The sequence below is a fragment of the Gobio gobio genome, assembly GCF_949357685.1.
Source record: "Gobio gobio genome assembly, chromosome: 6".
In the NCBI taxonomy this organism is placed as follows: domain Eukaryota; kingdom Metazoa; phylum Chordata; class Actinopteri; order Cypriniformes; family Gobionidae; genus Gobio; species Gobio gobio.
Genome location: NC_137102.1, coordinates 7,961,243 through 7,987,427, shown reverse-complemented (window position 1 = coordinate 7,987,427; position 26,185 = coordinate 7,961,243). Strand labels below are relative to the sequence as shown.

The window sequence follows — 26,185 nt, the reverse complement described above, 5'->3', positions numbered from 1 at the left end:
ACAAACTTGTAAAGGGAAGTGGTTATGGTGGTTATCTCGTGTATTCTAGACTGCGCTCGGGGGATTTCTGCTTTGGCGAGTCACGTGAGAGGCCTCTTTTTGAAGTGCCTGCGTCGCGTCGCGTCACGGGCCACCCGCCGCATCTGTGTGAGCCGCTGCCTGACCGGTTCGCGGTGGTCGTAATGTAGCTGTGACACTCTGGAAAACTGCCCAACTGTTATGATACACGAGAAAACCAGAAGGGACCGGTCGGCGCTGCGAGGTGTAAATATTCGGTCCGGTCAGTCGTGCTCGCTCAGAAATGAATGAATAACGTCGGCGCGAGAGAGAAGCGGACAAGCAGACGGCGACATAACGTCCAATTTCGAAACAACAACAGCAACTGAAAGGTAAACACTACACGAGACCATTTCTGAGTTAACCATTTTGGTCAAATAGACCATATAAACGTATATAACATGTATTTTAATGACAGAAACATGTCGTAATTTGACTGTATAGAGATGTAAATGTCAGTTTAGCCGGTTGGCTAGTCGAGCTAACCAGAATGCTGATGCTGTGACAGAAACGTTTTCTGTAACCGAATATCTCGTTAAAACCCAAACAAGATATGCCTTTATTTTATTTATATTATCTATTTACTCATGATTTATTTAACAGTGTTTAATGCTGACATAAAATGCCACTTATATGCTGAGCGTTATGCAAAAAAACAGCTATTTTACTAAACAACAGCATGTCTTGCATTGGCCAACTGTAATTTTGCACACTGAGCATTAGTGTAATGCGATTTTTAGACTCTCAATGAGAACAATTACAAAACTAGTCACATGTTTTGCTGTAATAACTGATACACAGTGAGCAATGACAGGCTCATACTGTAGTATTAGTGAGCATTAGTACTGATTAAAACAAACAAACAGCTGTCCTCAAACATGTCTGAACTTGTTTACAGCTGCACTTTTGATTTTAACTAAGTATTTGTGAGACATTAAAAGCAAGTCATGTTAACTTTTTCTCTTTAACCATGTTAGGTTTTAGCTTAGAGTTATGTAATATAACCATTGCCAATATCTATGACTTTGCTTGATTCCTCTCTCTTGAATGACTAGTCATGTTGTTTACTACTAACAATTGAAAATGAAACCTTAAACATCAGGGTGTGTATAAAATTTGAGGAACTGAATTGTGTTATAGTGCATACTTTGACATTTCAAATTATATTGGCTTTTATAACCCTTTTACAGCAGGAAATAATGCATAAGAAGATATATTTGAGCAGGCTTGATTGCCCTTTGTTACTGAACTTGAACCGAATCACCTTTTTTATGTTATGCAAGTGAACCGTTTTATGTTATGCAAGTGAACGACTCCATGCCGGGCCCCACATCTCATGACAACAGCAAAGTACAAAAGAAATGTAAAGCAAAGCATGTGGTTGAACTTAAAAGTTAGGTGCCATTTTGTAAATGCTTCATCCAAAATTACTCCCACTACATGATTTGACCATTGCAGTAACTGGAATAAAATGGGATAAAGTGTGCTGCTCAAAGTCACAGGAGTGATGGTTTTGTTAAATTACTTTTAACAGTTTTTCACTGGTCACGTCTTAACTTGCAACCTATGTGTGAGCAGCATAGCACATTAATAATTGTGATGTCCCCACCCAAAAGCATTAAGTTCTTGCACGTTTTTGTTCGCTTGTTTATTGTGGACACCACTTTGCTTCATAATTACAGAGAAGCTAAAGAATAACTCTTAGTTGTGTTTTGGTGTACACAGCCAGATATGACTGCGCAATAGCACTGCACCCTTAAAGGTCAACCACTTTTGCTACTTGGTCTCTGTCATGGCAAATAACAGACATTTCGTACTACACCTGATATTTTCCTTATGAACAGGACTGATAACATGTACCTAACAAATACACGTGCCCTCTGTAATTAGAGGCGTTCCTGGAGAGACCACATGTACACCGACTAATTTGCTTCTACTCTAGGTATTGTTTGTCAGTTAAACAGAGCAGGTGAACATACAAACCTTTATTTTACTAAATTGTAAATGGAAAGAGACTAATCAGGATGTAAGATATATTTGCCTCGGCTATTGGCCGATATTCAATTGTGGACTTTTGTTTTTTTGCTGTTTTTAGATTTTAATTACTTGCTTTGTCATATTTGTGCAAACAATAAGTTCAACCATAATCAAAGTACTATCTCAATATTCAAAGTGCAAATAGAGAGAGAATTTTTCTTTAAGCATGATACTGAGCTAAGATAGTGTGTAGATAAGGGCCTAAGATAGCTTTCATGTTGGGAGATATTTGCATGCCTCAGGCACAGGGGGTCACTTTCAAACTGCGGTAACTTACTGAAGTTGTGTTTGAGTGAGCGCTCGGGTTTACTTTCACTTTCAATTTTGCAATTGCACATACTCTGTAATCGGGATGTCACAAGTACCAGTACTGAAATTATAAAAATGTGACGATACCAGCATTTCTGTAGAACCAACTCCTGAGTAATATTCGGTACCCACAGCTGCGTTCAGTCGCTTACGTGTTTATCTAAGCGCAGGACTCCAGAATGTAGCCGAATATATACTAGTGTCTGTGATAGGGATGCAACAATACAGTTAGTCCACGGTTCAATACATACCTCGGTTTTTAACCACGGTTTTTGGTTCGGTTCGGTTCTGATGGCTTGTCACATACATTTTTTGTTATTCTATTCTTAGGCGACAGGAACAGCAAGAGGTTAAGGAGAAAAAAATATAATTTTTATTGCAGTACTCTTTCTTTATTTTACTTAAAAGAATTGAAAAACCTACCTTAAACTTAAACCTTTACTAAAAAAAAAACTTGTATTCCTAGTGTACTGTATAATATATATATATATATATATATATATATATATATATATATATATATATATATATATATATATATATATATATATATATATATATATATATATATATATATATATATAAATATAAATATATATATATATATATATATATATATATATATATATATATATATATATATATATATATATAAATATAAATATAAATATATATATATATATATATATAAATATAAAGATTTACACTGGCATCTCAAAGCTGTACAGCAGCATTAAAGTATGAAATTGAATGAATGAATGTAAAAATAAAACACTACATAGACTTCACTATAAAATATGCATTGATTCTTAGCTGTAGTGTGATTTTCTCTTTGTCTTTTGTTGTTGTATTAACATAGTTCGTTCAAAAATGAAAATTCTGTCATCGAGAAATGAATACAGGTTTGAAACAATATTAGATTGAGTAAATAATGACATAATTTTAGAGGTGAACTGTCCCTTTAAGGACAGTGTGTTCACTACTGCACTGTTGTCAATTTAAGACCTGCGCATCTAATATATTGACACGCCGATTTTACTTTCACTTTAGACATAACCGACTGTGTTTATGTTAAGCTTGTGTGTATTCGACAGTATTAGCGCAGTAAAACGCCTATTTAGTCCTGTAATCACGTGTTTGACAGGCGCAAGCTCCGAAAAGCGCATGTTAAAACCGCGCACCCGAATGAGCCGGCAAGGCTTTAAAACGCATGCAAATAAGGAACTTTCGTGATTGTGAATAACTATAGTGTTCTGTGAGTAACCGACTGTTTATGTAAACCATGTGTGTGTTTGACAGTATTAGCGCAGTAAGACGACTACTTAGTTCAGTAATCACGTGTTTGAAAGGCGTTTAGTGCGCGCACTCGGAAAAGCGCATGTTAAAACCGTGCACGCGAATGAGCCGGCAAGGCTTTAAAACGCATGCAAATAATGAACTTTCGTGATTGTGAATTACTATAGTGTTCCGTGAGTATAACTCCACCACTAACGTGTGATGTGAATGTATGTCGCGTTGTTCAGTATATTGGGATGGAGGAGGCAAATTATAGAATTTGTAGAAAAATAATTAATAATAAATAAACCGAGAAAACTGCAATTCACAAGCGTGTATTGAACCGTGAATGCCGTACCGAACGGTTCAATATTATATTGAGAACTGTGGCATCCCCAGTCTGTGAATATTAAACTGCAAAATACTATTTAAATATTACTCCTGCATGTTCTGCGTCTCTGTGTGAAATGACGGTCTGTTGGGCACACACACACACACACACACACACACACACACACACACACACACACACATACGTGTGACACTCCCTCGCTGTCTTTATAGTTTCTGCCGTGTGTCACTATATGAGGACACGAACACATAAACAAACACTTCATGAGAATTTGCCCTTTCATTTGAGAAAACTGTCATATTATTAACACAGACACTCAAATGTGTTCACGGCAACCTGTCAAAATAAAAGTTCGGTTAAATTTTTTTTTAAATTGGCAATATATTAGGCTACTGTTGTAGCCTACAGTAGATTTAGCTACGTCTCTATGTAATAATAATTTGTCTCTACTAATAATAATAATTATGCCCAGATGATGGTTGATTATTTTTAGATTAGAAAATGGATTGTAGTAAAAGGTGTGAAGAGCGAATTTATCTTCCGCAGTGTCAAGAACTTTCGGCTTTGTTTGATTATGGGCTGCGAGAGAAAGCGAATCTAAAAATCTCTGGCGTGTATTAAATGCGCTAAACACATAAACGTGACGCACTAACATTCTGATAACAAGCACAAACTGTGTTAAATAGAATTTGAAGTAAAATGTATCTGTCCTACAGCACCGTTTTCTACTTTACCACAGAAATGATGGGGATATAGTCTACTCCTAATTAAAAGCAAACAAAGGGAAGAAACGTTTTCTCCCATGCGAGAGACGTCAATGAAGATTTGGGGAAATAAATAAGAGATTCCATGGCCAGTAGAATAAATGGAGTAAGCCTATTGTAAAATCGGCTGGCCAGATCGCAAAACACAGCTTAAATTTGGTTCACCTCACAAAGCCTATCTCGTTCGTAGGGATGAAACGATTACCGGTTTCACAATAAACCATGATAAAATGTAGTGACGGTTAGCAATATCGTTTAAAATTTAATTATCATTAAAACCACTTGTGATTATCATGATTTTGAAAACTCGCGGTAAATCTTGTCCAGTCAGAGTCAGTCGGGTGCAGGCGCAGCGCACAACGTTTTTTTAATGAGAAGAAATGTCAGAAGGCAGTGACAGCACTCGGGGGATTGTTCAGCCATCTAAAAGGACCAAATCTGAGGTGTGGTCATATTTTGGCTGTTACAAAAGCCCTGAGGAAAACTTAATCGAAGATGGTCACCCTGTCTGCAAAATACATGCAAGTAGAAAGTCGCTATAATAGGGGAAAACACTTCACATCTGCGAACGCAAGGCTAGTGGACTTTGACCTCAATACCAAAACTACGTCCTGGAAATACTAACGTGAAGCGAGTTCAGACAAGACTAGGTTGACATTTAAGGGATAATAATCAGGGCTGGACTGTTTTTGTTCTATTTCTGCAACAAAAATTGTTTCAAACAAACACAGCAGAACTCACAGCGCATCTGATATGACTGGCATAAAGTTGGCGAATTTATGGACCGTCTCTAAAGTTACATACATTGGTAACGTTATAGACGTTTCAAACTTCAATAGCTTTTGAAAAGAATGACTTAGTCATAAAACTGACTGTAAAGTGTCCATCTAGGTGTCAGGTATGATGCACACCTTTTGATATTTAATAAAATAAACTGTCAAATCATATGAAAATATGGATGTAAATTATTTCACTAGGATACTGTTTGGGCTCATACACAAAATATGCTAGATTTAAATGCGTCATAGCTGATAGAACACTGATGAGAATATTGCTTGAGAATATATTTACAGAGAAAATATTAGAGATTATATTTACACCAAATTATTATTATTTATGTGTTGCTATTGACGACGGCCATTATAAGGAAGGAAATCCCACAGAATAGAATCTAGCTAAAAAAAAGTGCATAGAGCTGCTTGATTTATTTGTGGTTTGTTGATTTTCAACTTGTTGAAATGTTTTAAGTGTGTGCATCTGTTCTTTTTGAACACTTTCATCTCATTTGAACAAAACCGTGATAATATTGATAACCGTGATCATTTGGGTCACTGTAATCGTGATGTGAAATTTCCATACCGTTTCATCCTTACTCGTTCGGCATGAATCCATATGTTTCCATGGATGCGATGTAACATTTAATTGTGAACCTATTATTTATTTTGTAAATAAAGCTTCACTCGTGTCCTAATATTCAAGTAAAACAGCGTTTCACTTACAAAAAAAGTGTTTTGGCCAACCACCGCCAGTGCTACTAAGCCACGTTTACCGGCACAGCCCCAACGACGCGTCTTCACTGCCTTCCACTGAAGAAAAGTGAAGCCGACAAAACGACAGTGGAGGCGTAATGTAAACGTAACGGTGACATATTCTATCCTAACTTCACCCTCACACTCCATCATGACAATATGACACGAGACAGCTTTTCACCTCGACAAGGAATCTCATTTTAATCTTGTAAGATCTTGTGACACGAGATATCATCACACCCCTAGTAAATATTGTTTATTACGTTCTGTGTTAATCGTAAGGCTACATATAGTTCTATTATTTGCAACATAATAATTTATACCTAATACTTTACCCAAATGTTTACCCAACTCCATTTCAGACCACACTTGCAGAAAACCATATACCTATAACTGTTCTCTAAACAGAGATTTTTAAAGAGCACCCAGAGGTCTCTTCTCTATTTAGAAAAAAAGTAGATCTCAAAATGCATCTTTATACTGTACATTGTAATGTTGTGATGAATGTTTGCTTGTAGCATATAAAACTATTTTTGACAACTTGTTAATTTATAATATTTTCCATTTAACTAATTATTTGCCATAACATGAAAAAAAGTATCAAGCTGAATTGTAATATCAGCACAGTCCTAGTTTAGACTTGCATGCCATTATAGTTGAATTGTTGTCAGAATCAGCATGGAGGACGTTTTCCTCATGTGATTGCACAGACGGGTGAAACACAACTACTGTTTTCCTCCAGCTCCCCTTTTCAAGGCCCTTATCAGTGGTCAGCCCCGCCGGAAACAAGTCTTATCTGTTGCAGAACTGCTGACCCCTTACTCGTACCTCATTGGCTAGAGAGAGTAGCTTCTTGTACCCTAAATGGTTGATTTCTTAGGCCTTCTCTAATATGACATGATTTGACGAAACTAAAAATACAGCTTCTGTTGTTCCAAGTGTATGCACTGTCAGAAAGTTATCAGTAGTTTCTGAGAAGATCCTCAGGTCAGTCAGCGCAGGTGGGCCACCTGATAAAGTGTTTAGGATGACAGAGGTAAATGGACTCGTTGTAAGCTCTTGAGGTAAACCGTGATGAAAAGACTCCATCCTAGTGCAGAACCAGAACTCTCTGGACTACAGTGAACCAGATGAGTCCTCATCCCTTAGGGCATCATGGTCCTGAGTGAGTGAGAAATGCAAATGACAGATCATTGGTAACTGGGTGTGGGAGGAAAGACTCCAGGCCGTTAAGCTTAAATGATCTGATCTGCTATTATTAGCCATTAACACTAAATGACTGCACATTGAGCGCATATACGTGCGCAATCTTGCACTGATTATGCCGAATGACATGACAATGTGTCAGGTCATGTAATTGCCTTAACCTGTTCTTTTATCAGGTAGAGCTCGTAAACGGTTCACGCAAAAAAGACACACCTATATTTTTATCTGATATTTCTGTTTACATTTTGAAGTAAAAACTGGAGAAAAAGATCATTTCAAATCTTTTAGAATAAGCTAATTAATATTTAATTAAGATTAACATAATATTTATGTTTGTTTTTAGTGTTTTTCAGATTGCATCTGAATGGATTTTGCAAATAATGTCACTACAATAGTTACAGTTCTTGACAATAAAAAGATTGAATGAATTGTGTTTAGCCTTCAAAAACTTATTTTTCCCCATGATTTGTTATGGTGATAATAGTATCATACTGTTACCAAAATCCCTTTTCAACAAATGCTTGCTTAGTCTTCATATACACTACCATTCAAAAGTTTGGGGTAAATGTATATATTTTTTAAAGAAATTAATACTTTTGTTCAACAAGTATGGATCATGAAATTATTCAAAAAGTAAATAGTTAAACAAAGTTATAAAAAGAGATTGGTATTACATAATTATCTTTTAATAGTTTGAAGTAGTTTAACATAGTTTAAAAGTTTTAAGTGACAGAAGTTTTGCACTTAACTTTTCACAGTAAGTCTTAAAGGCTCAACTTTGATTGACCATGGATGTTATATATGTTTGTTGTTCAGTTGGTTGCTGTTTTCTGAAAATCAAATATTTAGATATGTGGAGATCGCTGATATGAGCGTCACAACTATGACCTATACTCACAGTGTCCTCTATAAATTACCTTGCAAATACGTTGTGAGACTGGGGTCAATTGTTCTGTTTTGCAGAATCACCTTTTTTTGTTACAACACCATTATATGTCATGATGATAATAATAATACTGAATCATACTGTAACCAAAATTACAATGTCCCTTTTCAACAAAGGGACATTCATATACACTTCAAAAGTTTGGGGTACATTTTTGAAAAAAGAAATAATACTTTTATTCAGCAAGAATGCATTCAATTTGAAAATAAAGACATTTACATTGTAATTCTATTCATTAAAGAATGCTGAAAATATGTGACAATATTAGGAAAGTATAGTAGAAAAATAATAGGAAATATTTCTTGAACACCCCCAAATCAGCATTTCTCTATGATTTTCAAGGATAATGTGACACTAAAGGCTTGAGTAATGGCTGCTAAAATTTAACTTTTAAAACTAGATTTTAATAAATTAAAATGTAAAATGTATTAAAATTGTTATTGTAAATTATTATATTTGACAATATTACTATTTGTATTTTTTTTATCAAATGCTATTATTGGTATAAATTGTGGTGAGCTTAAAAGACACAAAAACATAAAAATATCTTACTGACCCCAAACGTTTGAACAGTAGTTCATGAGGTTAAATTAATGAAATGTCTAGTACATCTTATTTTCTGTCCCATATGGCCAATTTTACCCCTACACAACACATAAGTTACTGTTTTGAGTATACTCTGAAATATCAGAGCGCTAAAAATGAACTCTGTACTGCCATTTTTACACTAATGTGCTACATGTAATAGATATACTTTAAGTGCACTTCCTGTTAGGCCAAGTGTTCTTTTCTCTTATGCTGTGCTCAGCTTTTTGCACATCCCTTTACTTTCTCTCTTTAAAGGCAACTGCATATGTGCAAAAGCCTGCTTTATATGGTTCATATTTCATATCAATAGTGACTGTTGTGCTAGAGAAAAAGTAGGTTAGCCATGGGTGCAAAGTCTGTTAAGACCTTTCTGGCTGCCCCTATGGTTAGAGAGAATGCTCTACTTTAGTTATTTGCCTTTCTCCCACCCCCCCGAGGTCCCATTTATACAAGCTGTGATGTTATTAAATCTTGTGGTTTCCTTGATCTGGTGTTTAAAAATTTGCCTATTTTCACATCATTAGACCTCATAACAATTAAAATGAGCCATGTTGTTAAATCAGAATTACTCATTGTCATTAGCATAATAATACATTCCAGAAATAGCGTTTCTGTGAACTTCACTAACACAATCTACTGGGGATTAATTTAGCATGTCGCCTCATACCCTAGGCATTAACCTTAAATTTAGACCTGAATTTCTTTGACTAATTTGCCATCAAAGATAAACATGCCAGTCACTTTCCTTTAAGTTGTGACCAGATCCTGCTGTGTTTGTTTATAGTCGCTAAACAGGTACTGGAAGAATGGCAGCAATTCAACAGAAAAGTACATTTGATCTTTACATTTAAAGTATGTCAGAGAAACAACATTTTCTTAGCCCTCCTTATGACAGTTGTTTGTGGTTTAGTTTGTACTCTTTCCTCACCTTTTTGACCATGGTGTTGGAGCACATTCAGACCACCCCTCGTGAAACAGCATTAAGCCGTCTGCAGGTCTGCTGATAACAGTTTTAAAAAGGCAGGCAGCCAAAGAGAACTGCTACTTTCACTTTTAACACGAGTAAAGGGGTGATTATGCCACATTTGCCATGTACAAAAAACGTATTGGAAAGGAAAAGAATTATGAGTTTGTGTTTGTTGATGTCTTGTGGTTAAATTTGTTTTGCTTTCTGTTCCTCTTTTTTAGGCGGGCACCATGAATTACGTAGGGCAGTTGGCAGGTCAGGTGCTGGTGACCATGAAGGAGCTGTATAAGGGCATTAACCAGGCCACACTCTCAGGCTGCATTGATGTAGTGGTGGTTCGGCAGAAGGACGGCACCTACCAGTGCTCCCCTTTCCATGTGCGCTTCGGCAAACTGGGTGTGCTGCGCTCCAAAGAGAAAGTGGTGAGTACTGCAGTGCAAGTATGATGTTAAAAAAATGTATTGCGGGGTCATCAAACAAGTCCGAAGCTTGTTTTTTATCAAGCAACTGAGTTTCTGAAAACTTTACAAAACATAGGAAAAAAAGAAAAATCCACAGACAGGTCGCTGTCAATATACTTGATCTGAGCTTTGGACAATATTTGCTATTCTGCTTTCCAGCCTGGAATCTATGATAGTATTGATCTCCATCGTCTTGCACTAAATAGCTGGAGGATAGAGCAAACACAAGTACAATCAAAGAAGCTCAGCTTTAATCCACCAATATCTTCATGATTCTGCTTCAAATATGCCTTCATCTGTGCATGTCTGTGGTTCATTTTGAAAATACTTTCTTTGTACCAGCCCTATAAACATGTTTCTGTGCTGGCGTGTTCATGACAAGATTCCTGCAGAGGGCTCTGCATATAAACAGACAATAGTTTTCCATGTGTTATCGGCTCAGTGAGCGTTAACAGAACAGGCTAAATCCTTGTTTATTTATTTGTCTTGTGAGAGTGGAAGCTGTATGTACAATTGTTCTCTTATAAACACTGTGAAATGTTGTAGTTGTTGAGGAAATGGGCTGTACACTTAATCAGTGAGTGTGTTCTATTTTTAGTGTTTATCTCCAGCGGGAAATAACAAGATTATAGGCAACAAATAACATATTTGAAAGCATTCTGCTCATATTGAAGCCATTCTGATGTTTTCAATCATCTATAGTACACTGACAGAATGTGTTAGCGTTTAGCATAAAACATTTACAAGTGTGCATGAGCAAAGGCAGTAGATGGGGGATGGAACGGTTCTCACTATCTACAGGATGTGTGAAGAGGTTTAGAAAGAAATGGTTGCTATGGCAACAGGTTTCGCTGACTAAAAAGAGATGGGAAATGAAAGCAGAGGAGTGAGAGTTTTGTCAAGGTTGCCTCTGTGATTGGAGAGATTTGATACCTTTGAAAAGTATTTCAAGCTCAGTGTTGCCATTTTGAATCCCAGTTTCTCACTGGAGTTTCTGTCAGAGACCGTGGTATAACACGCTTACCCACAGTGCTGATAAAAGACAGCTGACCTCGCTCTCTTACCAACATTATGATATAGATCTAGGTTGTTCAACTAAATAAATGAGATTGCTGATACAAAACAGTTAAGAGTCCAACAACATCCGGCCCTCTTTTCTCACTATGCCGTGAAATTAAATCAAGGTCTTGTTGTCCATTAGCACACAAGTAAGAGAGCTCCCTGTTGGAGCTTTACTCAGGGTCATGATTTATACTGACATTAATATTTTGCCCCGTTACTCTGCTCGCATAAATCACCAACCAACCCTGAAACTGAGGCTCAGAGGCCTCCAAATAGACAAAACAAGTTGGTATGAGAGGAGCCCGAAGAAACTATTTTGAGAACACCGAACACAGGAGAATAAATCTGTATTTCATTTGGAGGTCTATCTGAAGGATAACGTTTCTGTGGATGTCATCTGAGACTCAAACAGCTCGATGTCAGGCTGCGGTTGTGCCGGGTCGCCGTATCAGGTGTGTGATGTGATCATTTTTGCAGGTCGGCTGGCTTAGAGCGGCACAAATTCACTAATTGTGTTTGCTGGCTAGATCCTCCTCTATGGGTATTGTGTCTTCTGTTAGCAAACGATTAAAACTGCATGGGTGGACAGGAGAGTAAACCTGCTGTTTGTTCAAGTTTGGATGTGCACCGGCGGCAGAGTGAAAAGTCAGGAGTTCAGAAGGGATTCACAGGGTAAATGTCAATGGATATTGGTTTTTTAAGGTCATGTAAAACACATGCCATACATAGATAATTCATTTTTTTTTGTTTTTTTTTTATAAACATATATGAGCATTGCAAAGGTCAGACATTTAATTTAGAATCAACGTGTCAGAGAATTATAAAAGCACAGGTCTTAAGTTATAAGTTGGAGTGTAACATATTAAAACTTTGAGAAAGTTTTTCCATATTAAGGCTGTTTTTAAAGAGTCCTCTGCACCTCCTTCAGATTGACATAGAGATCAACGGGGAGCCTGTGGATCTTCACATGAAGCTGGGAGATAATGGAGAAGCTTTCTTTGTGCAGGAAACTGAGGAGCAGAACGTAAGTGTCCCCTAGTTCACTGGTGCTGTCACTCATATTAATCACTGCACTGAACATCTTCATATTTTAGTATAAAAAATGCTTTTCAGAATTTTTTTTTTTTTTGTAGGAGATTGTTCCAGCTCACCTGGCCACCTCCCCCATCCCCACTGAGAGTCACCTGTTTTGGATCGGAGCCGATCACAGGCCAGGTCAGAACCTGGATGATGATCCACTGGACCCTGAGGACCCTCCTGATCCCCCTGTTGCCAGCACAGGGGCAGCCAAGAAGAAGAAGAAACGAAGGAAGAAGCATAAAGGTGACCCACGACGAGAGGAGCTGACCCCGCCTGCCGTCATCAGCTCTACCCCTTCAACGGATGAAATATTTGAGATGGACATGAGTTCGGACGAGGATGCTGCTTCCAACGCCAGGTAGCCAAACCAACAGATGCATGCACATCTGACCTACTGATATCTGGTGGAGTGGACATCTGTGATTTAAAGGAATACTTTCTTTCAGATCATCTTCAATCAGTACAGTTCGAGAAATTGAACCCAAGATACCAACAGTTCGCCATTCTTTAGACTACCCTTACTCTGACGGAGACTGGTCTCCATCAAATAGGTTTGTTATCTCACACGCACACCTCAAAATGTGTTTTTGATCCTTAGCTTATATCATTGGATGACTTCCAAATATATCTATTTTTTAAGACTTTTTTATCGGTTCATGCAAGTTGCTGTTTGTTATTATATTTTGAGCAGTCATGCCATGTCAGAGGGCTTTTCTCCCAAGAGTGATTCGGAACTGGTCGTTCGGCCCTCAGAGAGCCTGCTCAAAATGGAGTCACACATGCAGTGGACATGGGGAGAGTTTCCAGAATCTACCAGGGTAAATTACGTCTCAAACTTTTTTTAATTCATTTTTATTTAAATTTATATCATTCACATGAAAGAAGTACTGCAGATTTCTATAGAATCTGATTGTCCATTCTTCATAGTGTTCTAGATGTGTTGTTTGTTTAATAAATTATAACCCATTTAATCATATTTAAATCCATTCTGCAAATATTGAAATGTAAAATGTGAGATGCTTATCAGTTGTTGTTTTTGTTCTTTTTGCTGCAACTGTGTTAATTTTGTTTGTATATTTATTTGAATATATTGATCTTGCCATGAAAATAGCCACAGATGCTGATATGGCAATAAAATAATAAATAAATAAAAAATCCATTCTGCAGTTTCCCCCTCAAAATCAGCACAGAAAATAATTTTAAAAAATCAGCAGATTCTGTCTAGGCAAAGTGATAAGTGAATATGGAATGCAAAAATATTTCCTGTCTCATGCTATGATTTTGAGTTAACGGGTCATGATTAAATCTCTGCTCTCAAAAATGTAATTCCTAGGTTTCAAAGAAGGAGAAGATGGAGCTGCCGAAGACCGTGACCATAATGCCTTCGGAGAACACTCACTTCAGAGTCATCCTCAGCTCAGAGGCAATGGAGACGGATGAAAGAGAACGGGCCTTAGGGGCTCCTGGCTGTACCATAGTCAAGCCTGAACCCCGCACCCCTGTGACCCTCAAAACTCCCACTGAGTCAGAATTTGAGATGATACCTAGTGGATTGTTGACCTCCACTCCTTCATCCAGCCTCCCTGCTGCTCCAACTGCTCCAGTTGCTGCCTCTGCTGCTCCTATAGATGGGGACATGGGAGAGGTTGGCTCCAAGACTGACTCACCATCCAAAAAGAAAGGTGGGCCTGTTAAGCACCACTCCCTTTTTTTACCAGTGAATGCGATCTTTATTTGATAGTGGAAGTGTGGTGGTAGATAAAGTTGTGGCTAATTCACATTTAACAAGCCTAAATCTATGTGTTCTATAAATAAAAATTGTGTACCTAAATCGATCTAATGTAGTTACAGTGTTTCCCCTAGAATTTTTTCCAGCAGCGGTGCTGTTACGTGCCGGAGGTTGTTACCAAGCCGCTCGTCGGGGGGTCCGGGGGCATGCACCTCCGAAAAAAAAAAACCCTTAAACCATGACTTCTGGCAAGTTTTGTGGATAGAAATAGACATTTTTAACATTAAAATCCAAATTAAGCTTTTCATTAGTTTAAAAGGTGACTAGCTTATAGCCTATTTTACTTCAATAACCTGCAGGGATGTGCAGAAAGTTCCTAAGGGGCAAGGGCTCAAATGTAAGAAAGGGGCAATATGTGTAAAAAAAAATAAAGTTTGGATACTATTTTATGTTTTTGCAAAAAGTCTCATGCTTATCAAGCCTGCATTTATTTAATCAAAAATACCAGAAAAAAACAGTAGCCTAATATTGTGTAATATTATTATATTATATTTTTTTTACCTTTTTATTAATCATATATATATATATATATATATATATATATATATATATATATATATATATATATATATATATATATATATATATATATATATATATATATATATAAAGGTAAAAAAAAAAACATTTTAAGAGTATCACATATCATACAAGAGCTGCAAGTAATTTTCTTTTTGCCTTTTGTTGTTTGATTCACATTAATGGCTCAATCGTCACCAAGTTTATTAGATGCTGCCCCTTTAAGACGCAGATCTAATATCATTGTCCCTTTTACGCCCATTTAAGCTAAACTGTGTTTTAGTGAATACTCTCCAAGCCTGTCATTTTGAGATATAGGCTATTTTGTTGTGTAGGCTATTTGATGGTTTAGTCGCGCGAAGCATGTGCAAGTCGGTCCGTTTCGCAGCGTGCGTACACACACACACACACACACACAGACACACACCCGCCTTGAACTTGGAAAGAGCGTCTATTGGGCGGATTATTGTGCTTTTCATTTAATCAAACACGTTCTGCAAATTAGCCAAAGTGGAGAGTGCATTTGACAACAATTGCGGATTTTGCTGAATCTGACGTTAAATGCATGTTTGGGGAGAAATGACAGCGTGCGCTGTGAAGGGAAGGAAGCTAAGCATAGTTTATAATAGTTTTTTTACCTCATATCTTCTTTTTTTAATCCTTGGAAGCGAAAATAAAATAAGATTAATATCACAGCCCTGTGATATTGTGAAAGTATAAGCAGACTACATTTTTGTTTAGTTCTCTGGCCATCGTCAATCTTTCTCTCTCCTTTACAGTGTGTAAGTGAATGTCGTGATATTACTGATCATGTGAAGATTTTGCAGTGGCGCTGAAAATCCAGCGGCTGTGAATACATTGTTGGGGAAACACTGAGTTCTATCAAGATAATGCCTCCTCAGTTCAGAGAGCTTGTTTTAGCACTTTTAGAGCTTGCTGTTCTGATTACTGATTTAAACCTAAAACGCTGACTGTAAATTTGTTCAGGCGTCCCAAAAAGAAGTCAGCACCAGGGCCCAGAGGACATCTACCTGGATGACCTGAATGTCCTGGAGCCTGATGTTGCTGCTCGCTACTTTCCTAAGAGGTATAAAGAGAATCACACATCTGACCTACAGTATATTGCTTTTAAGATTAGATTACAATACTTGGAAAGCAGTTCATAACAATTTTATTAGGTGTCAGGTGACCTTGATGCGTTCTGTGTATTCGCAGTGATTCAGACTCCGGCTCCAAGCACTGGATGGATTCTGGGATGCGCTCAGGCTCTCAGTCGCCACAGTCTGTGGGCAGTGCTGCGGCTGACAGTGGCACAGAGTGTCTGTCTGACTCTGCCAGTGATCTGCCTGACGTCACTCTGTCTCTGTGTGGAGGACTCAGTGAGAACGGAGAGATTTCGAAAGGTACTGATCTTTCTGGTGTGTTCATTCATTTATTTTGGTGTGGAAATCACAGCTGCAGGTGTGGAAATAGTGGCTAGGATGTGCTTAATAATAGAAGTGATGTTCAATCTCTCTCTCTGCTTGTTTCTAGAAAAATTCATGGAGCATATCATCACATACCATGAATTTGCAGAGAATCCAGCTATCATAGACAATCCAAATTTAGTTGTTAAAATGGGAAACAGGTGGGTTTGAATTTAAATAAGAGAAAAATATATTATAAATGTATTTGTATAATGCTCACATTAATAAGTAAATTGCCTTTGTTTGTTTTTTTAGGTATTACAATTGGACATTGGCTGCCCCTTTGATCCTAAGTTTGCAAGCATTTCAGAAGAATTTACCCAAGGTATTTTGTTCTCCCTAATAGTATATTTTTACTTAAAGTCTTTCAAAGTTTTATTTTGCAGTGCTGTGGCTAGGGTTGGGTACCGAAACCCGGTGCCAATATGGCACCGGTACTTATATAACCGGTATGTACCGGACCGAATCAGAACGCAGATTTCGGTTCCTCATTTCGGTGCCAAAATTCAAACGTGCTTTCGCGCTTTGGCTGAGCCAGAGACAGACGCTCAGCGCTGGTCACATCACAACTCATGACAACTATTCAGTGTTTTCAACTACATCATGTTTATTTCAGGTTTCAGACATTTAAATGCTCATAAGTAGGCTACTAGCAAAAAACACACACTGATGTCTATGGAAGCGGCTATGACAATCCTTTCAGACGGTTATAATTTGACTAACGTTACGTGTTTTATTCACATCAGATACATGCACATTATATAGTAACTATATAGTTTACTCTATTCTTCTTCCAGTTCACTGGTCACTTACTTTCATGCATTTCGTGAGACGAGAATGAACTCAAGTGTTGTAAATCCGACAGATCCGATTCTGAGGCGCAAACTAACATGGCGCCGCCCATTGCGCTTTATAGATCAACTAACACACATTCACTCACACATTTGAATATCAGATAGTTTGTGACACAGTTAAGAAGTTTGTGAATATTTTGAAAAAAAACGAAATAAACCCGATACAGCTGAGCTGTCAGCGCTATTGCGGCTGCTGTGTCAAATGAGAAACATGACGTGTCGCCATGGAAACATTAAGGAGATGCGTTCTAAAATATTTAGCCAGAGAATATGATCATATTTCAAAATAAAGCTGAAGCTGGAAGCTGGTTTGTAGCATACCAAGAACACAGACTACTTTGCTGTTATTACTGTAACTGTTATTTAGAGTTATATTAGGCTTGTTGTAGTTGGGTTAGGTGGCTTAGGTTTTACTGTGAATTTGTAAATAAGTCAATTATAATTTGTAAATAAGTAAATTGTGTGTTGTATTTATTTATATTCATACATTTAAGTATACATTAAACTTTTAATAAATGGTTCAATTTAAATAAATAAATAAATAAAAAGCCATTTAATGTCATCCACCTCGTTTTGTGGCCTTTTAAAAAAAAAAAAAAAAAAAAGTATCGGTTCAGGCACCGTTTAGGCACCGGAACCGTTTTAAAAGTATCGGTTTGGCACCGGAATCGAAAAAAACCCAAACGATACCCAACCCTAGCTGTGGCGTACTATAGTATGTCAAATAACTTGTCAATGATCTGTTCAGGCTACAGAGGAAGCTTGGGTGAAAGAGAGGATGCCAAAGAAATCAGGCCGCTGGTGGTTCTGGAGAAAGAGAGCAGACAGCACTATTAAACAGGTAAGACCAGAGCGTTGTGACCTTCAGATATGTATACCATTTAAACATAAAGGTCTTTATTGAGTTATAATCAGGGAGTAGGAACAAAACCTTTAAGCAGTTATTGGTCTTTTAATCCCAGCTCTTGCCTTTAGACTTCTGATTACACGAACATCAACATTTATGTAATTGCTTTCACAAAAGGACAGGGGCACGTCTTTGTTGTAAAGAAGATAAAATGCTCTGCCTCTGAAGTTCTTCTCTCTAGAGCTTCTGCTGTCATTCAGTCATCCTACATCAGGCTCCTTCGCTGCCCTCCTCTGGTGCTTCTGTAATTAGCATCACTTTGCGGTGTGGAATTTTACAGTCTAGAATTAGGCCAGGCAGCTCATCAGACTTTCAGGCATGTGAGAATGAAGGGGTCATCTAGTCAGTCACAACATGTTTGAGAGCAACAAAAGCAAATAATGACATGTTTACACACATTTGTTTTTGCAGTTTTAAATGTGTAGTAGTGTGATCCGATGTACTAATGCTTTTTCTGTCTTGTTATACAGTCAGAAAGCACTGGAAAGCTGGAAATCAAGCAGTCCCAAATGGAGGATGGCAGCTCCTCTTTGTCAATGGAAAGTCATGCCCGCAAGTGAGTCAGAACCATTGACGGACGGGCATACAGCATCATTTCCTGCATGTCAATTTTGGAGTTTACATGGAATACGTGCAGATAATAATGAAACTGGTCGTTATCACTGAATGTATCCAAAGGTTTTAGACTAGCTATGTTAAAGTCCTCATGAAATCAAACCTTATTTACTTTGTTAGCACACATTACTGGTCTTAGGGTGAACAATTAATCCCTGCAAGTTAATACACAGAAAAAAATTGTTTGCCGTGGTGATCTTAAATCAAAATCTGATAAGTAACTTCCGGCCTGGAATGGCGTTCCCTTTCTGATGGTGTCAGTTTGACGGCTTGGGTTTGAATATCCTTAACCACTCCCTTCCAACCGTTAGTCTGTTATGAGTGAGAGATGGAGAGGAGGAGCACTGAAGTAAAACCCTGCCCTCTATTCAATATTCAGTTTCACTTGGAAATGCGTCACAGCACTGAATTAAAATCAGTTGCAACTTCCGGTTCCCTGGGACTTTAAATGGCGTGGTTGTACAAAAACAAGTAAAAGATAAAAAGTATCCGTTTTATCCTTGACCCTTCCTCTGATTGATTACTGACTACAGTTTGTCCCTTGTCTGGCTATCACCAGACCAAGCTCAATCTTTTAAGATTGAACATTGGTCTGGGGAATCTGCTCTGTACTTTCTACTGCACAAGAGGCGTGATCAACAGCATAGTTCAAATGACTCTGTACACAATTGGATAATCCTTCAATCAATCAGACCAATGATCCATCGCTTCTCTAGCCGTCATTGAGTTAAACCCGCCAATAGCCCGCCAGGTGGATAAGCCGGTTTGTGATTGGTCCCCACAAATATGTAACAGAAGAAGGATAGAAACTTGTACAGGTTTCCAGCCTGAGCTACAGGGCGAAATCAAGTCTAGTTTTTCCCCCTTAATACAGATGAAGTGATTCAGGACGATCTAGCCTACTTTCTGTTTTGTCTCATTCTCTGTGGTACTCTTGTAATCTAAATTCGGAATGGATGTAGTTGCAAATTTAGTTCACTGATTCCCTGTTTGCTCTGAGTACAGAGTGGACTCCAGGGACTCGTCCAGCGATGAGGAGGGGAAGGAGCTGAGCGCTGCCGCATCGTCAATGGAGCGCAAGGTCCAGTCTGAACCCCACGGCCACACATCCACTCACTCCTACCGCAAATCCCTGCGCCTCTCCTCCGACCAGATTGTGAGTTTACGTTTTTTGTTAGGAGACGGAAATATTTAGTTCTGTAAACATACTCTATGCTAATCCACGCAGTATTATTTACATAAGCATCTCCAACACTTGCTCAAGTGGTTTTGACTGAAAGATTCAGAGTTCTTTTGCCTGTAATGCAACTGCTCTCTGCAAGTCTGTTGATTTAAAGCTGTACCTTAAGCTTCCTCCAGGAATTTATTTAAAAGCTCTGTGACTCATTCTGAAAGGGTAGTGTCATGGAGTTGATTTGCACTAGACTGCCCCCTGTTGGCAGCTTCAGAAGCAGTTATGCAATAGAAAATTTTCTTCATTAAATGAAGCTTGTCTTTTCATAAATTTATGAAGGCTTTGTAGTGTATATGAACTGATTGCATTGCAAAAATTAACTCTCAGGACATTTTTTTAATCATAATTTTAATCTTCAAACTTATTTCTATTATTAAAGCACAGGTTTACTTATGTATTTATTTATTTTGCAGCATTCGGAAGTCAAGTGTGTGGTGCAGATGATTATAAATAAATTGGTTAATATTAGTTAACTATACAGATAATGTCTCAATTCAAAACGCATAATTTGTTGCAATTGTGGTAATACAGATAGCAAAGATGTTATGTGGTGGTAAAGAGAGGCATTTATCAGGTGTCATTGACTTGCAGGCTAGTTTGAAACTGAAGGAAGGCCCCAACGATGTGATGTTCAGCATCACAACACAGTACCAGGGCACGTGCCGCTGTGAAGGCACCATCTACCTTTGGAACTGGGATGACAAAGTTATCATCTCAGACATTGATGGAACCATCACCAAGTATGTATTCCACAGACATACATTTTAATGAAGAACATATTGCTGTGTTGTTTGTTCAAAATCCACCTTTGTTCTATATATTTTATAGTACTGTAGTCGTGGGAAAACGGCTGAGGTGTGCATAAACATTTCCATTAGTTACTGCAGAAGGACTCATTCACTGCCAGGTTTTTTATTGCCAGGACCAAAAGAAGTTTATAGATCAAGGCAGAGCTTGTTTCATCAAAACAAGTACTCTGGGTACGTGGCAAATAATGAACCGCTAATAATGATCTTGCATCACAACCCACTCCACTAACGCTTACAATGACGAATGCAATGTGCCATTTAACGGACATAGTCTCCCTGAGTTTTCCTGGCTGTCTGATGGAGTTCACAGCTCCGGTATTTCTGTGATACCGGTCTGCTGTCTTTGGTTTTTAATTACTGCAAAGCCAGCTGTAATATCAACGCATCTATGCAAACGAATGCTCTCCGCCTCCAGACTCGTGCCCTCAGTGGCTGGTGGGTGGCAAACATCAAACGGGCAGATTGACTGCCGCTTATTATTTCTCTGACCTGTTTGCCTGACACATCTCTCTGAGGCTGTGAAGCAGGGCGACTGACTGTGGGGTGCGCCCAGACCAGGGTTGGACTAGGAGGAGGATGTCACCATAATGAGCCAATTTAAATCTTGCTCTCTCATAATGCCACTCAGAAAGAGTCGGAGATAAAACGCTAAACCGGGGAGAGGATCCTCATTAGTAGACGACACAGAGTTTTGCCCAAGCTGAGAAAAAAATCTCGCTTCTTCACAAGTCTATTAGTTCTAAGAATAAAAAGAATGTCAGAAGCTATATTTAGGAACCCAGTTGAATGAGACTTGGACTTCCTTCTAAGTAGAACAAATATGCGCAAGAGGATTTTGCTCCTTTCGTTTGCTAATACATGCCATGTTCACCCGTATGTTTATGTGCTTTCAGATCAGATGTTTTTGGGCAGATTTTGCCTCAGTTTGGGAAGGACTGGACGCACCAGGGCATTGCTAAACTCTACCACTCCGTGGCTGAGTGAGTTTGCATTCTTAATCCTCAACCCCATGAAAATGCACTTCTTGAAAAGGGCACAAGCAAGCTCGACCAAGAGTCTTGAAACACTGTTTTGATAAAAGGGTGTTTGTGTTTTCCAGGAATGGATATAAATTCCTGTACTGCTCCGCAAGGGCAATTGGCATGGCAGACATGACGCGAGGGTATCTGCAGTGGGTAAACGACGGAGGCATTATCCTTCCCCGTGGACCCCTCATGCTCTCTCCTAGTAGCCTCTTCTCTGCATTTCACAGGTATTATACAAACTTCATCATTTTTAAAGGGTTCGTTCACACACAAATGAAAATTAGACCATGATTTACTCACCCTCAAGTCATCCTAGGTGTATATGACATTCTTCTTTCAGAAGAATAAAATTGGAGTTATGTTAAAAAAGTCCTGGCTCTTCCAAGCTTTATAATGTTGGGTCATTTTTGAAGTCCATAAAAGTGCATCTATCCATCATACAACTGCTCCACACCGCTCGGGGGGTTTAAAAAAGGCCTTCTGAAGCAAAGTGGTGCATTTGTGTAAGAAAATATTTATAGACTAAAATAACTAGCTTCTGACGGTCAGCGGTATGCAGGTCGACTTGCGGCGAAAGAGTAACCCTTGACTCTTGAACCCATGGCTTATGCATATTGACAAATGCAGAAGCGCAGAGGATGGAGCAAAACAAAACACCAGTCATGAATTGGAAGTCTAAAACGAGAATTAAAAAAAAAAAAGATATGCCGGAGGATTTTCGATATAAGAGAAGAGGTGCTTGAGTTTGTTTCCCAGCACTATCCGCGAGAGGCGTTAAAGCTTGCCATTCTTCTATACATCACGTCAGGGGTTAACGTTACTCTTTTAGCTCAAGTCGACTTGCGTACCACTGACCGCCGGAAGCTAGTTATTTTGGTCTATAACGTTTTAAATATGGATATTTTTCTTGCACAAACGTGCCACTTCGCTTCAGAAGGCCTTTATTAACCCCCCGGAGCCGCGTGAAGCAGTTATATGACGGATTGATGTACTTTTATGGACTTCAAACATTACCCAACAAGTCACTGCCATTATAAAGCTTGGAAGATCCAGGACATTTTTAATATAACTCAGATTGTATTCGTCTGAAAGAAGAATGTCATATACACCTAGGATGAGGGTGAGTAAATCATGGGCTAATTTTCATGTTTGAGTGAACTAACCCAAATGTTTTTGTTTTTGTTTTTTTGCTTTTCCAAGTCAGTGGCAACCAAAACAGTTTGGTTATCAACATTCTTTAAAATATCTTTTAATGGATAAATAACAAGATATCTATCTCTATTTGAGTTCCGCAGAAAAAAAAAGTCTTCATATGAAGATGAGTAAATGAGTAAATTTATGATTTTCTTTTTGTGTGTGTGTGAACGATCCCTTTTAATAAGCAGAATACAAAACAATGAAGCAGAATTCATATACAAGTACCAAGTAGATGATTTAATTTATTCCAAATGTTTTTTTGTCTCAAAGGGAGGTGATTGAGAAGAAGCCAGAAATCTTCAAAATCGAATGCCTTACTGACATCAAGAACCTTTTCCTGTCCAACAAACATCCCTTTTATGCTGCATTTGGAAACCGAACAAATGTGAGTTGGACTGCAGTTAACTTTCTTTTCAATGCATGCTGACCTCAGCAGCAGAGTCAAAGGTCTGCATAAAGATTTGTGTGTGAGGTTTAGTACTTCGAAGCGCTGTCCCCTCAGGCTACGCGCTCATGACCAGCTGCTACAGACCGGCCAGCTGAATCAATTCTAATGTTTGGGTGGAGTAAGACATTGGATGTTTATTCAGGCACAAATGCATCTGTTTAATCATAAAAAAACGATGCTAATGTCAGGAACTAGCATAGAAGGACATTTTTGTTTGTGAACTTGGTGGAAGTTGATGCCTGGAGTCTGATCTTCTGACTGTCTTTTTTAGGACGTCTTTGCCTATAAGGAGGTTGGAGTGCCACTCTGCAGAATCTTTACGGTTAACCCCAAAGGAGAGCTCATACAGGAGCAAACCAAGGGCAACAAGTCCTCGTAAGTGCGCATATTGATCTGCAGAGTTACATAAAAGCAAACTTCAGCTGTCAAAGATTATGCTGATGCGAAGGTGCTGATTCTTGAACTTTGTTCAAGGTCTTCTTGAGAGTCGGCGCTTTTGTTTGTTTTTTAACTAGCTGTCTTACACTCTTTCTCTTTCTGTTTAGGTACAGTAGATTGAGCGAGCTGGTGGATCACGTCTTTCCCTTGCTGAGTAAAGAACAAAGTTCAGCTTTCAGTTTCCCAGAATTCAGTACCTTCTGTTTCTGGCGTCAGCCTATCCCTGAGATCCGTCCGGAGGACCTGAATTTTTAGCCCATGCCTGAAGGCCCATCTATTATATGGTCACGGTCATCCCTGCAATTGGAACCATTAAATGGTGCCCTGCAACATCTCACATCTCTAGTTAAAGACAAATAACGTGGCCACCCTATTCCACCAGGGAAACATGCACTCCACAAAAAAAAGAGAGAAAACACCCCGGCGTCACTTTAGTGGGATGTAGGTAGAACTTCCACAAACTAAAACACCTGGTGCTGCTCCGTAAACAATATGTCTAATCCGTGTCATTTTGATTAGCTGCTATGAGTTAGGCTGCTTCAGACCTGAAGGAATTTATTGCTAATGGGCTAATGTTTACAGTATTGGTAAGACGATCAGTGGCCTCTTGGCCAGTGGAATGAGTGCGCAGCTGTTTGTTTGGGTATATGTGTAAGGTTAAAGGTGGCATACAAATATGCTTATAAAGATATTCTTTACAACCACTAAATTAAATTTTTAGAGCATAGATTATTTATATACAAAGGCTTTAGTTAGAACTAACTAATTAACATGCACTGCCTCTAAGATGTGGTGACGGTATGACAGTTTGAATATGCATTGCCAGATGGTGCGAAATGAGCTCTGAATCTCGCAGATACTGGAAAGGATGCACAGAATGAGCCGTGCCACGTGAGGACACCGCTCGTCATTTACAGTTCGGCAGATTTAGCGCGTTCAACCTCGTGCAGTCGACTGGATTTGTATGAGAAGTACACAGAGGAGTTAATTGTAATTGGGCTTTCTTGCTATTTCCCAACTGTTGACATTTTCATCGTCTGGTTGCTGTAGAACGCCTTACCGATCGCACTTTTTCAGCTGCAACCAAGAGAGGAAAAATACCAGATCGTCTTGCACTTAACTCACGACGGAAATGCAATAACGTTCAAAGCTTTTTAGCAGCCTTTTGTGCACGTTGTGAGGATTTTGTGTTAACCTCAGCAAGAGATCTGTATTACGTTATGAAGGTATGCTGTACCTTGAAATCGGCTGTGGCCCGTGAGTGGGATCAAATGATCTTTAAAAAAGTATATATTTTCCACTAACCAGGCCTTTTGCATGCTTCATTTGGAATATAGATAGGACCGTTTATGTTGTACAACTGCATCGACTCTTTCAAAGAGTTGTCACATTTTCACTATTGGACGATTTTGAGCAGCAGAAACTTGAGTTTTTATTATTGGAAAATATTGAAGCTGATGTGCAAGTGAAGGATAAAAGTGATCAGATCACTGTTGGCTAACGTTCCCTTTTTTCCACTAGCTGGTCACTTAGGTCTTGGCCCCTAGCTTTGGGCTTTGGTCCGGTTTTAGAGCACTGTGTGCTGGATGTTAAAACAGATGTACAGAATTAGAGCACAGTAAAATTATTTCTTTATGTGTTTATTTAAATCATCGTTTAGGGAAAAATTGGGGCATTTCATGGTTCAGTTGACTCGTGAGTTAATATGTGTGTGTGTGTGTGTGTGTGTGTGTGTGTGTGTGTGTGTGTGTGTGTGTGTGTGTTGCGCTTCTTGTCTGCAGTTATGATGTTTGGAAGTGAAATGTGTTAATTGTTAACAAAGGAATCCCATTCTTTCTATGAAAGTAATACCTCTTGTGTGAGATGAACACACTCGTCTTGTATGAAACTAACATTAATGGTAAAAAGACAGAAAAAATGTTAACAAAAAAAGCCTCTATTCTTTCTTTTGTTGAAAATGCTGTTATAAGTGCTGAATGTGTTTTGTCATTCCTCTTGATCTTTGATGCCTTTTGTTTTACTTGCTTTTATTTCTAGCTGTGTACTCGAGTGGGATGGTGCATTTCATGGTTTAACTATAGGTTCACATTGAGTTTGACCAGCATAGATACCTTTAAGTGGATAATTGTACTATAAATTTACAAAAACTATGGTTTGGACAATGTTTATGAATCTATTAAAGATGTATTTAATACAGCAGTGTGGGACTATTTATAGCGCTCAGAAATCGAGCTAATATGCACAATTTCTA

At 38.4% G+C, this 26,185-nt stretch overlaps 1 protein-coding gene across 1 annotated transcript; it reads left to right on the top strand.

Annotated features, from left to right (window-relative positions):
* Positions 1–93: 93 nt before the first annotated feature.
* Positions 94–26,128, top strand: lpin2 (lipin 2). Its single transcript, XM_079819652.1, has 20 exons — positions 94–389; positions 10,252–10,452; positions 12,482–12,577; positions 12,687–12,991; positions 13,080–13,184; positions 13,325–13,451; positions 13,967–14,315; positions 15,929–16,028; positions 16,157–16,344; positions 16,475–16,568; positions 16,663–16,732; positions 18,010–18,102; positions 18,639–18,724; positions 19,789–19,939; positions 20,609–20,757; positions 21,720–21,806; positions 21,926–22,078; positions 23,319–23,433; positions 23,768–23,871; positions 24,042–26,128. The coding sequence occupies exons 2-20, from the start codon at positions 10,261–10,263 to the stop codon at positions 24,187–24,189; spliced, it is 2,712 nt and encodes a 903-aa protein (XP_079675778.1). The 5' UTR covers positions 94–389; positions 10,252–10,260; the 3' UTR covers positions 24,190–26,128.
* Positions 26,129–26,185: the final 57 nt, after the last annotated feature.

Bases quoted from the DNA above. Each gene is read 5' to 3' on its own strand.
- lpin2 (XM_079819652.1), top strand. From the start codon at position 10,261: ATGAATTACGTAGGGCAGTTGGCAGGTCAGGTGCTGGTGACCATGAAG. The intron at 14,316-15,928 runs GTGGGCCTGTTA...AAATTTGTTCAG, and splicing joins CTCACCATCCAAAAAGAAAG to GCGTCCCAAAAAGAAGTCAG. The intron at 22,079-23,318 runs GTATTATACAAA...TTTGTCTCAAAG, and splicing joins CTCTTCTCTGCATTTCACAG to GGAGGTGATTGAGAAGAAGC.